Source organism: Oryzias melastigma, linkage group LG5 (assembly GCF_002922805.2).
Source record: "Oryzias melastigma strain HK-1 linkage group LG5, ASM292280v2, whole genome shotgun sequence".
In the NCBI taxonomy this organism is placed as follows: domain Eukaryota; kingdom Metazoa; phylum Chordata; class Actinopteri; order Beloniformes; family Adrianichthyidae; genus Oryzias; species Oryzias melastigma.
The window spans coordinates 13727591-13740977 of record NC_050516.1 but is presented as its reverse complement, the minus strand read 5'-3'; the positions used below and the strand labels follow the sequence as shown (position 1 = coordinate 13740977).

General features: G+C 39.8%; 1 protein-coding gene across 1 annotated transcript in view; it reads right to left on the bottom strand.

Annotated features, from left to right (window-relative positions):
- LOC112144627 (metabotropic glutamate receptor 7) overlaps positions 1-13387 on the bottom strand; it is a 224648-nt gene that overhangs the window by 33708 nt on the left and 177553 nt on the right. Inside the window, exon 8 of the mRNA XM_024269253.2 lies at positions 4398-5333. Within this exon, the coding sequence (XP_024125021.1) occupies positions 4398-5333 (936 nt within the window). The remainder of the gene's footprint in view (positions 1-4397; positions 5334-13387) is intronic.

Sequence of the window (13387 nt, the reverse complement as noted above, 5' to 3'; positions counted from 1 at the left end):
TGCCCCAGGCTTTTTCCTTCATTGCTCTATTGCAATTTATGAAAGACTTGGCATCATATGATTCTGGTCCAACACAATTTGTGCGTAGAGCCTGAAAACAGTCATAGAAACTTGCATAGTTGAGCATAAACGTTAAATTTTGCTCTGAGCATCTATTTAAACTTCTCACTGAAAGTGGTCAGTTGAATGTGCATTGCAGAGGGAGGCGTGAATGTAGCTTAAGCATTTTTCAATTACTTAAAATATATCCTTGTAGTAAGAATTGGAAGTAGGACAAAAACTTGTTCTAAATTTATTTATTTATTTTTTTCTAGTGTTTAATTTAACTGTCTGATGTTTGGCTGATATTTCCGTGTTCTCTTCCAAAATGATAATGCTAATTGTTTACTTTCTGTTGTTCTTGACATCATGTTTATTGTTCACAACCTTCTTAACTTTGGAAACCGCTGTCTGGAAAAACTGATATTTTCTTCGTGGCTCTATGTTAAGAACCTTGAAAGACTTTAATCATTTTCTTCTAATTTCAGCGACCATCCACAAAACTTTCTTGTTGAATTGTTCTGAAGTTATTGTACCTGATGATTCACCGGTGACAGTGGTCAGCAGGAAGCCTTCAAACTTCTCCAGCATACAAGTAATCTTATCTTTGAAGAAGTGCAGGAAACAAAACAGCAACTCTTTATCGTCCTGCTTTAGCACGAAAACAATCCATGCCAAGTCTTTTCCATTTTTCTTTGTATCAGCTTTGAGGATTGTTTCAGGATGTTAGACTCCAGTTTTTTTTACATGAACACACTAAAGGAATGTCAGATGTGGCTTTTGCTCAGGATGGAACGTTCTTTGATAAGTCAGTGAAAACCATATAAAGTACTGATTCCGTTACTCTCAAAGAAATCCTAAAATCAGGAGAAGTATGAGCAAGGTGACAAAACACATAGGGGTGTGCTATAAGCCTGGTTTCAAAGATGGAGGGCACATTTTTGGAGGTTCTGCTTTCTGTATCCCAACAAAGCTTAAAAGATATTCTGCTGCCTCCGGCTGCTGCTCAGATATTCAGTGAGTCACCTGCTGCTGCAGTCAGAACCTCTCAGATCATCCAACAAACGAGAGAAGCAGAATTCAGTGAAACTAAACATCACCTGGATCCACCCTGAAAGCAGAACTTCCTATTAACGGACTCCCACGTGAACACATCGGCAGCTTCGCTCGCAGAACAGGAGTCTGCTGGAGAGAACAGGAAGTGCGTGTCCTGATCTGAGTTTGCATTCAAATGTGAAATGTTGTGGTGTAAAAACATCCCCAGCAGGAGCTACATTCCTGCAGATCGCTCCAGAACATTAAGACTGCAGCAGCATTCCTCCTGCTGGGAAACCATGGGGAGCCAGCGGGCAACGCCTCCTGCCAGTTTAACACGCAGCTGAGGAAAACAAGTTCACTGGAAGAAAGTCAGCACCACCTGACCAAATATTGTCAGACTTATTATTCCGGAAACTGCTGCTGACATGAGGAGAATCTCAGCCTCTGTTTTGCACATGTGCAGGTTCGTTTCTGTGAATCATCCTTCTACAGAATTTATAGAATTTCTTCTCAAATGAACAAGCTTCTTCATTTCATATTGATTCATTAACGATTAACAGATAATTTATCAAAAAGGTCAAAGATTTATGCCTGACGGACATATTGTATTTAGTCAGGAGATCTAGGCTCAATGCTTCTTTTTTGGTTACCTTGTTCTATTGAACCCCTTTTTTAAAAAAAAACAACTTTAAAATAATTGTCTTTTATCTTCAGCAGACCCAATAATTTCACTTGGAATAATTTAAAATGGAATTCGAAATAATTCAGTTATCTGTCGATCCATCCATCACTTCTTACTATCCAACTTGCTTGCTATATCCCAATAGAAACTCAAGACAAATGACAGCAGAACTGTGTCCCTAATCAAGTCTCATGATTTGGTTTAATACCAAATATTAATATTACAACAACATATCCCTTTTTAATGTTTACTTTATATTATATATCAACACATTCTCATTCCCGTGTGGTCACACATTGATGTTTGGTTAAGGACCCCTCCGTGTCACTTTGTGATGTTTTGGATGTCCCCGACTCGTCGTTTTTTGACGTGCTGGCTATTAGTAAAATCAAGGGTCCCCAACCCTCGGGACGTGGTACTGGAAGCCAACTGGTCCTTGGTACCGGCACCCTAACCATAACCTGGTACTGGTTTGCGCCTGGTACCACGTCTGGTTCCGACCCCGCATCTGGTCGGGTTAGGGTTTAGGTATTGGTGTGCTACGCGTCGCGGTACTGGACCGGTTCTGGTTCGCGGCCCGGAGGTTAGGGACCCGTGATTTAATGAGAACAGCCAGAACGTCAAAAAACGCCGAGTTGAGGACACCCAAAACATCAAAATGGGGTCCTTAGCCAAACATCAACATGTGATGACTTGGGGGCGAGAATCTGTTGTGTTTATTTTGTTTGGAGCACACCTGCACAAGCTTTCACTGTACAAAACTTTATAGACACTTCCCAGCTAAATCTTTTTTTGGCTAAAGATGAGCACACACTGCAGTCTGCCTTTAAAACCCTAACACTAATTGTTTTTACTTCTAGTTAAGTTTATCATCAACAGTTTCATCCTTGTTAGACCTGTTTCATTACTGTCATATATTTCCTTGCATTACTTTGTTAATGTATTATCTTCTTAAATATTTGCAGATTCTTTTTGGTGGGATTTTTCAAATGTACTTTTTGTGAAAAAAAAAAAAAAATCAACATTAGAGTTGTAATTACTTTGAGGGAAGTTTTAAACCTTTGGGCTTAAATTTGGAGACTGGGCCTTAAATCCCACCAGTGTTAAAGTTTTCAGACTCTTTTTCTTTTCTGACACTGAGGTTGGATTAATCTGCCAGTGAGTCACATACATTCACAAAAAGGTTACGAAGCCAAGCACAATAAGGAACGGACAGAGAAAAACAGGATCACCACGGACAGACGTGTCACTCCGAATGTTTCCTGAAACTCAGACCTCGCTGTTCCCGCAATGACTAGACGTCTGTTACAGCTGTCTGACATTATGTTGTTGTCAACACAGTCAGGTTTCTTCCAAGACCCCAGCAATATAAAACTGTGGCAAATGTCACACTACAGTCCGGTAAAGGTCTGACAAACATTGATATGGCCCTAAGATTGAGGTCACTTTGCAGATTTGTATCAAATTCTGCACCAGATATGAGCTCCAGCCTTTCTTTTACGGTGTTCAACCGTTATCTTTTTTTTCTTTTATGTGATTTTTCACGACAGTCCGAACAACAACATCAACAACAACAACAAAAAAACCATCATGAAATCTTTTATATGAAATCAGAAATACCTTCAGACTTTAAACCTTTGCCACACAGGCAGAAACAAGTCTGTCCAAAATAAAATAGACAGGCAGAATTTCATTACAATTCATATTAGACGGTGGCAACATGACTAGCATCAGGAAAATGAAAGCTTCAGTTATTGGAAAACATGTGAGACACATTTGTATAAACACAGTCTGGAATATCAATCACCATCTATCCCTGCCGAAAAAAGAAACCTCAAGATTTTATTTCTTCAACAGCTGTATTACCTGCTGTTTCCTCCACACTATGAAGCCACCGAAGGTTTTTCAACTTTATACACATCACGTCTAAAACCACAGAATCTTAGTTCATTGTTATCTGTACTGTTAATTTTAATTGTGTTGTACAAAACAAAACTAAGACAAAAGCAGATGATCACCACACAGGCAACAGTGATGTGCATGACCCAGATTCCTTTGCAACTCTTGTTTAAAGTTAATTTGCATCTAAAGGATAAATGTTATGTAGCAAAGGCTAAACAGAAAAGAGGATTTTTCCAGAAATATATCCATGGAGGACACAATTATTTAGCTATGTTCACACCAGATATGTGGTGCGGGTCCAAGAATGCTCTAGGCTTTTAAAAAAAAAAAAAATTCACAGCTCTATTCTGATATGAAATACTTTGTGTCATATAATTCCGGTTGGGCACAAACCACAATTATTAATTTTTCCCCTATGATCAATTATCAAATGGATGGAACATCGATTAATCCAAATGTCAGTACAGAAGCAGAGTCCCTGATTGATCAAAATTCAATTTAATTTTACTTTTAACGCCTGTTCAATGGGTGCGTAGAGCCCGAAAATGGTCATAGAAACTTGTGTGGTGACCACGTGAATGGAAGAGTTTTGAACGTGAAAGTATGTGTATTTACATACGTTTTTCATTGAAAGTGGTTGCTTGAACGTGCGTTGCCAAGCCTGGTGAGAACGTAACTCTCGACTCCAACCCAACAGCAGTACTTATCTTTATTATCAGATACAAAGACTGCTTACCTTCTCTGCAGACTGCGCAGTGCCAAAGAAGATGGGTATAAAAGCCAGCCAGACGATGCAGGTGGTGTACATGGTGAACCCGATGGGCTTGGCCTCGTTAAAGTTCTCTGGGACCCCCCGGGTCTTTATGGCGTAAACAGTACATGTTACCATTAATAGGATACTGTAACCCAAGGAACAAATAATCTGCAGATCCGTGATGTCGCATTTCAAAACCCCTCGAGCCAGGTTTGGTTCGATGGTCCTCTGCTCGTCATAGTCTATGATGGTGTTTGGTGGATCCACCCCAAACCAGATCAACACTCCTAGTAGCTGGACAGAGATGAGACTGAAGGTAATGGCCAGCTGGGAGGTGGGGCTGATCAGCCGGGGTGCCGTCACTGACTTCTTGCCCTGCTCAAAGATGCGGTAGATGCGGTTGGTCTTGGTGAGGAGGGCAGCGTAACTGATGCACATACCCAAACCCAGGAAGATCCTTCTCAGTGAGCAAACACCAACGTCCGGCTTGGCGATCATGAGGAACGTGATGATGTAGCACAGAAATATTCCAGTCAGAAGAACGTAACTAAGCTCCCTGCCTGATGCTCGCACGATTGGCGTGTCGTTGTATCGTATGAAGGTGGCCACAACAAAGATGGTTGCAATAATGCCCAGCATAGCTAGAAAAACTGGAATGACCGCCCACGCGGAGTGCCATTCCAGCTTGATGATGGGAATGGGCTGGCAGGACGAGTGGTTGGCACTGGGCCTCATGTCATAGGGACACAGCTTGCAGTTCAACTCATCGGGCTGGTACTCGTAGCCGTTACATGACTCGCAGTGCCAGCAGCAGGTACTGCCCTTCACCAACTTCTTCCTCCAACCAGGTTCACAGGGAGAGCTGCACACCGAGCTGGGGATCTCCTGCTTCCCTCCAGGCCACTGTATGTCCTCAATCTGCAGGAATAACATGAAGACAATCAACTCAAGCCTTCTTTAGACATAACACTTTTATGAGGAAGGATAGCTATGGTAAAAACCTTACTCTTGATTGTAGCTGATGTTTTTAGGCAGCTATGATGATTTAATGATGGTCTATTACAACCATAGTTTAGTCTGAATCATATCAAAATCACAATGATCATTCCTCAAAATATCAAATTCATTCCATCTATAAAATAAACAAACAGTTCACCACGAGGGGTCAAGTTCTTAACTGTGTAATTTTAACATAAAACGCACTGATTTCAAATTTCTGATCACATCCTCTTGTCTTACTCTGACTTCTACAGTAACTTAGTGAGCAAGTAAAGTTATTTATAAACACACGCTGAGACTGTAAATTGTCTCCATGCTGTTAGGTCACCGTAAGGTATCGACATGGTTGTTCTGCTTCGGATTTACGATGAAGTCGCGCTCCTGTGGCTGTTTGCTTTGACTCGTGGCCAAAGCAAAGCTGTCATCGATCTGACAGTTTGATTGCTTCAAATGAATAACGAATACTCCATTAGTGGAACATCAATATGGAGAAATTCCTGCTGGTAAGAAGCTCTGCTCCAAAGATAGGAGCATGAGTGATGAGTGGGAGGAGGGATGAAGGAGCCGCTGTTTGGAACGTTACTTTAAAAGTTAAATGTTATAGTAAATCACTTCTTATAGATCCACTCCAATAGTTTTTTGATTGATTTTAAAAGTGTTCCCAATGGTCTTTTAATTATGTTTAAGACGTTTCTACCCATAATAATAATTTTAAAAAACTTGTATTGGTTTCCAAGTAATTCACCTCTGTATTTTGGGTGGAACTCGTTTCCCATAATTCTTTTGCTTACACTCCCTTCTGCTAGCTTACACCCCCCCCTACAACCCCAACATAACATTGGTGATGCAACAAAAATGGCGAGCAATATTGTAGCAATCCAGGAAGATAGTTTTGAGCCAGAAGCTTGGTCAGACGAGGAAAACAAAGATGTACATGGATCTGTTTGTCTTCAAGTGGATGCATCATAATGAAGCAGAGCAGAGAGCTTGCAGCCTATAGGTGCGTGACTTTAACTTTTTCTACTGAAAGGCGAGTTTGTCCTGCTCATTTTTCTATTGATGATCTTGGAGTGGAAAATTTGTTTGAAGTCAATGTGTCATACATATGTGCATAGGGTCCGTTTCCTGTTCCCTTCTATTTTAGATGCGACTTATTTGTTTTGGGGGATATTTTTTGTCCCCATTGGGCTGCTGGGACATCATTGTTTCAGGAAAAGAGATCAACAGTCAGAATGTTTAGAAACCATGAATATAAAAACAGTTGTGGTGCTCTGAGCATGCTCCACAGTTCACCATTGGTCTTCAAATGCAGAAGAACTTAGTGAAAATCTTAGAAGTGGATTCAGTCATTACTGAATCCAACTGGGATACTGATAAATGCTGTTTGAGACTCTATTTTTCTGTGGAGAGAAGGGTTTCTGGTTGTTTCTCAGGGACTTTAAAGGACCTCAGTACTCCATTCTGTCAAGGACGTCCTTCAATAGGTTATCTAGACAAAGCAATCTGAATGGGCTGCTTTTTCCAGGAGACAGTGGTGGCGCCAAAGAAAAAAAAAACATGATATCACCTCCTTCCATCAGCCATCCTCCCATCCATCCACCCAACCCAGACTGATAACCTGCGACGGTCAAGGAAGAGCAGCTCAAGCCAGCCGCCAGAAAAAGCTCCAAAAATCAGTCACACATCAGCCTTTTTTCCCCTGCAAGTTGTTTCCCCTGTTCTTCGCATTCATCATCCACCCCTCGATTCATCACAGCCATCCATCACTCACCCTCTGTCCACTTCACTCTCAGCGTTTCATTATAAGCTGAGCACCTTCGAAATTACATCACACAAATCCTTGCCTCAATAAGAGCTTGCAGGCAGGTGGACTCGCTGCCACGCTTAACGCGTGAAAAGTGTTCAAATCAGCCCGGACATGAAATCAGCTCCTCCATAATATCAGACGCGTGTCGGCTTACGTAACCACACATGTGGATTAAGACGGACAGAAGTAGCATTGGGTCGATCCCCTCGGCGGAAACAGCATCTGTCTTGTGGCCTTGGTGGGCGACTGTCAGCTGCAGAGGCGTGTTCAATAACTTTCAGGTTTTTTAAGAGGTGCCACAGCTGCCGGACCCATCCTGACAAGAAGCCTCTGTGGAGTTAAATCTTTGCACAGCCGCACAAAAGCCCACATGTTCCTCCTTCCCTGCAGCTGAAGATCACACTCCAAGGATTAATTCCTGGTTTGAACTCAGCTGACACTCTCAGTGTTTGTCCAAGAGATGAAACAAAACAGAGCCGTCCTCAGTGTGAAACCCAGAGAAGAAACATCAGAGGCCAGATGGAAAGCAAGACGTGATCGGCATCACTTTATTATTCTGATGGAGGATTCTGATAAAGAAACCTTTTTTTGTGTGTGTTCAAGCTATGACAATGCTATGTTTTTTATTTGTTAAATGAGAAATGAAACCACTGATCAATAACACACAAAACATTTTGATGTGTTAATGTTCATTCATCAAAAAAAAAAAAAAAGTGTTTTGCTTATTTTGGCTTTTTTGCTGTCAGGGCCTGTAGAGTCTTTTGTTCTTGCTTAAATCTGCTGTTGATTAATAGCAGTTGCAAAATCTTTTCACTAATCACAGCTGCTGGAAATGACTTTTTAATGCTTAAACTTGCAGACAATCGATCATGCGTTTAATTAGTAGCACCTGCCAGTTGAGTCACCTTTTTCTTTTTGTAATTTTTATTTTTTGCCGCTAAAGTTTGTCTACCTAAAAACGACCCAATTTTTGGGGGGTAAGGGTGTATTCACACTAGAAAAGTCGATTTATCCAGACCGAGTCCACTTAATTTGGTCCGTAATGAGTCCCGAACCTTACATTTGATCTATATTCAGACTCCGGAGAGTTCTGTTTTGGACCAAAGCTTTTAAAAAAACACGTCACTAAAGATCTCTTTTGTCATTGGTCAGGAGTTACGAGTGTGGGGCAAAGCAACAAGGGAAGGGATCATGGAAATTCTGTGCTTAATCCTTGTCAGGATATTTCACTTATTCATACTTTATATTTCAAAAAGTTTTGAACGTCTGTATCAACATCTAGTACAACACTTTTTACTGCTACTTTTACTGAGGATGTGACAGCTAAGAAGGTAAGCTGACAAAAAAACAAAAAATCTTTTACAATTGTATTGTTCTGACTGAAGACAGTTCTGCACTAGAAAAACTCAGCAGAATAAATGGCAAAAATCCAAAACTCAGCAACCAACTTTGTCTAATTTTATGTCAAATTAACTCATTCGACTTTATACAAAACACAATGACTTATTGGGTGTTACAAAATACAGCTTAAAAACATCTTAAATTTCACACTTTTTCTTTCAGTGAATGGCAGCACAACACTGCTGCTGTATGATTTTAGGGAAATCTTACTTGTTAAGCTTTTGTGTTTTAAAATGTTTATTTCTTTATTTGATTAGAAATATAAAAAATATATATGTATAGTTTTTGTAACACATTATTCTGAATATAGTCCAGAAAATTAGATAAAAATGATCATAAAACGCAAATAAATAATTGGATACACAGAATTTTTTATTTTATTTATTTTTTAATTTGTTTATTTATTTCAAACTGTTAAAAAATATATATATAAACAATAAATGACTAGTTGTAAAGTTTAAAATGCCCTTTGGATGAAGTCTGATAACTTATCAAGTCTAAACCCCTTTTTTCATTTCAGTCTATTTCATTTAACTTAAGTATTTGTAAATAGTGTTTGTACAGAATTACAAGAAATGCATACAGAACACAATAAATTATAAAAGATATTTTTCTTAAATGAGGAAGCAAATCAATGAATCTTGTTGAGTCGCTCGTATGTATTTATTACATGGCCTTTAATAATTATTTTTAATTTCTTATTAGAGTAACAATTGTCTTCCCTGCAGCTATTTCACATCTGAACCCCTCTTGTGGAGATAGCGGGAAGTTTAGTATTTGTTCTCACTGCTGGTTTCCTAAACATATTTGATTCTCTCAAAGGGTATTTATAACTTAGATAAAAATGGTGGAGATGATGAGGAATAACTGAAAACAATGAGACAGAGGAGGAAGGAAATGTCTCATCAGAGCCCAGGAGGCTCATACTCATAATTCATCCATGTCTTTTAGCCACTGAGAAGGGCTGAGTTAAACTCATTCTTAAGAATGAAGTGAGTATTGATTTGGAATTCCCACAGCAGTCGGACAACTTCAGAGGAAGCTTTTTTTCCTTTGCTGCCTTAGATGTTTTCCCTGTCAGCAGGACATCCAACAAACAAGGTATCAGAAAAGACTTTATTCAGTAGAGTTATGCTGAACAGAATAATGAAGAAGACGATGAAGAGAATTCTGTACATGCATGACCCCCCCGCTCCTCCTCCTCATTCTTCACTGTTTGCCTCCCTGCTCCTCTTATCAGTCCTGGACAGACCTTTGCTCCTCTTCTGTGCTGTCAGACTGTGCCGTCAGTAAAGTGTCCGCCTACTTCCCTGGTATTGTGCGCTGCAGGTCAGGTGAGCACTCACAGGAGCCGACAGTGGTCCGGCTCTGAATGAAAGGCTGTAAAGTGTCCAAACAAACACAGGCGGCTGTGAGGAGGCGGACAGGGAGGCCGGTGCTGTCTGGGCAGATACGATTCTCTGTCTCTGCCTCTTCTGTGTTCTAAAGCTTTTCTTTCACATCACTCTGCCTAAAAAACTCAAATTATCACCTCTACCCCTGTTGTTGTTTTCTTTAAAGCTGCAGTTCTTTTTCTGTCCTTCAGGGGGCTTCAATCTGAACTAATTAAGAAAACCTCAAAAGAATATAGTGATGGAATCTCCACTCTGTTGCCATGGATACGTATTTTTTTATTCATAAGTCAGACCCCCACTTCTCAAGTGAGCGCTCTTCCTTCCCTCCATTCTTTAGGTTTCGCAGACATCCCCCTTTCCTCCTTTCAGCATTAATCCTAATGAAGCTCCTAAGTTCTCCCCAAACATTTCCATTGTGGAGTCGTGACACGTCTCAGAGGGTGGATTTTCTCCACCCTCGCATCCAGCATTAAGACCGGCTCACGGCAGGCTGGAGGATCCTGCTTCACGTCAGCTTCATTGTGATCCGATTCCAGCGCTCGCAGGGCTGCAGGAGAAACTGCTGCATCACTCCAACACAATCCTTAGACTCCACAGACCAACGGCTTTTAGGCACAGATTTAAGTAAATACTGATAAATTAGAGAAACACTGATCCTCGAGAAATCAAAAAAATATTTCATGAAGGAAAAAAAGCCTTCTGTTCTTGCTTCTCATCACAAAACTTAACTGACCTATTGAGTCTTTCATAAAAGTTTGTACATCGAGGGCAAATTGATTTTACTGAACGCCTTGCTGCATTTTACCTGCTTCTAATTTTTAATACTACAATAAACTATGTATTTTTTCTAAAAGCATACTGACAAAATTAATAAATTTTACTCTCCCTCTTGATATCATAAAAGGAGATTTTTTTGTCTTCTTTATGTCCCACTTAAAATTTGTCTTATATTCTTGCTAAGATTTTGTGTCAATTTGAATGAACTAGTGCAAATATTTTTAAAGAACTATATTTTTTTTATTATTGTTATGTAATAGTTCATAGATAGAGGCCACATTTGTTGTGATAGGGGTGGAAAAAATTACACTTGACCCTTTAAAACAAGAGATGTCACTGGTGAGATCTAAATAACACACACTGTTTAGATACACCAGGTATTTGTTGCATGTTCAAAAATGTGCAATTTGGGGTATTTTAAACTCTTTTTTAGCATATGGTGTTCACAACAGACAAGCAGGGAGGGGTTTCTTCTTCTTCTTTAGTTCTTTGTGTACTTTTGCATGTGAGCCAAGAACACTTGGAAGACGTTTGGTGCAAAATGTAAAAAAAATGCAAATCTCCCAAATCCTGCTTCAGGCTTTTTTTTTTCACAGCTCTATTTCGACATTTATTTTTGGTTATTTTATACATGTTCATCAACAGGTGGGAACTGATTAATAGGTGAATTCAAATGCTTAAATAACTACATTTTTTCATATAAAATATACTAAATAACAGCAAATACAATACAATGAAAAAAATAAAATGAAACAAAACAATTAATTTTCAAAATTTTCCACATGCCTTTGATATATGTTAAAAGACAAAGTGCAGGCATTAGCAGTAAAAACAGTCATGCTGAGACAAAATGTTCCAATGGACATTTGAAAGACTTGGTGTCATATAATTCCAGCCTGGCACAAACCATAATTAATAATTTCTCATCCATGATCAATTTTCAACGGGTTGGCACTTCCGTGTTTTGAATAGGATGCTACCCATACGTCACTATCAAATCCGAGTCCCTGAGTGGCAAAAGTTCAACAGTTTGACCTTTCAGGTCGCAGATAGTGAACACCTGTTTTCTATGGACAACCCAAAAACTGATCTGAAATTGAGTACCAATGTGGGAATGTTAGAGTTTTTAACATGGAACTGAGGGTTTACGGGCGTTTATATAAACTTTTAATTAAAAGTCCAACTCCAGTTGCAGAAGCCGATTTGCACGTACCTTCAGATATACTATAACTTATTGAATGTTTACATAGTCATCATGAATTAGCTGATGCTGACTGTGGGAAAAGCAGCTCTTCGTTTTGGCTTTGTAACATTTTACAACACATTAACGCTACATGTTGCATGACAGCGCAAACCTATTTTTATCAGCTTCTGAATCAGCTGGAATTATGATAATGGCAAAAATCATTGAATAGTTATGGTGGTTAACAGAACGTCAACACTGGAGCTAAAACTCTGGTGTTAAAGGGTTAAAGGCTGATATACATTTTTTGTTTTGAACATGAGTTGCGTGTGGGCTGAGCGTGATGGTGTTTCTGGGGGTGGGGAATGGCTCCCAAGACTGGAGTTTTGGGCACATGCCTTTCATCAAATAAATATGTGTGAACCTCTGGGAAAGTTCACATTAAATGGAGAGTGCAGAGGAGGAACAGGCAGTAAAGTTTTTTTTTTTGGTGAGGAAGGAAACTTTTTCCTTTGTGGAAAAAAAATATTCCATAATCCCCAGAATGCGGCAAACACTTAACTAATCAGTCACTTGTAATCCCTCTTCTAACAAAGTTTCTATTGCTGAGAGTAGATGTCTGTGTGAATGGTAATTCCTCGAGGAGTGGAGCTCTCCATCTTGTTTTTCCAGCCTCTTCCACTTCAACAGTCACCTACAGAATGGCCTCTGCTGCTCGTGACCAACTGATAATTACTAAATCATCAAAACTAAGGCCTCTCTCAGCTGAGTCAACAGAGATTTCACCAACAAGCCACCAGAAACACACAACGTTGGCTTTCCTTTCCATTAGTTGGTGCCATGTTCATTAACTCTGACTGCAGATCATGATTACATTGATTAATTGCATGGAAAAGGAAATGAATCCCCTGGATGGAGGTGAAGGCGGATGCAGCAGACGGTACACAGTTAGCGGAAAATAGGAGGTTAAAGTGAAAGTAAGGGAAAAAAAACCCTGTGTGACTCAGCTGGCGGCAAATGCAGCTTTCCACGCATTGATCACAGGAAGTGCGTCAGCGTTTGGTCTGCTTAGGAAGATAATTCTGTAAAAGAGGAACCTTTAAACATCACCGATCTTCAGATCTTACAGCTGATCAAGATTCAAATAATGTTATTAGGTTATAGGGCAGAGTCTGGCTAACAGGAGGATGATCGCACTCCACAGCATCACCTTTAGCAGGCATGGAGAAGAGCATTACATTACATAAAAGCATGAATAATTGTGGTCTCTGTACTGGCTGTGGAGAGAAAAGATCAGACTCTAATAATGTTTCTAAGGCTTTAGTCACATGCACTTGTAAGGGTGCTGCAGGTTTTAGGGGTATAAAGAGTAGGGGTGTGTATTGTATTAACAAGGCCTGTCGACTCAACA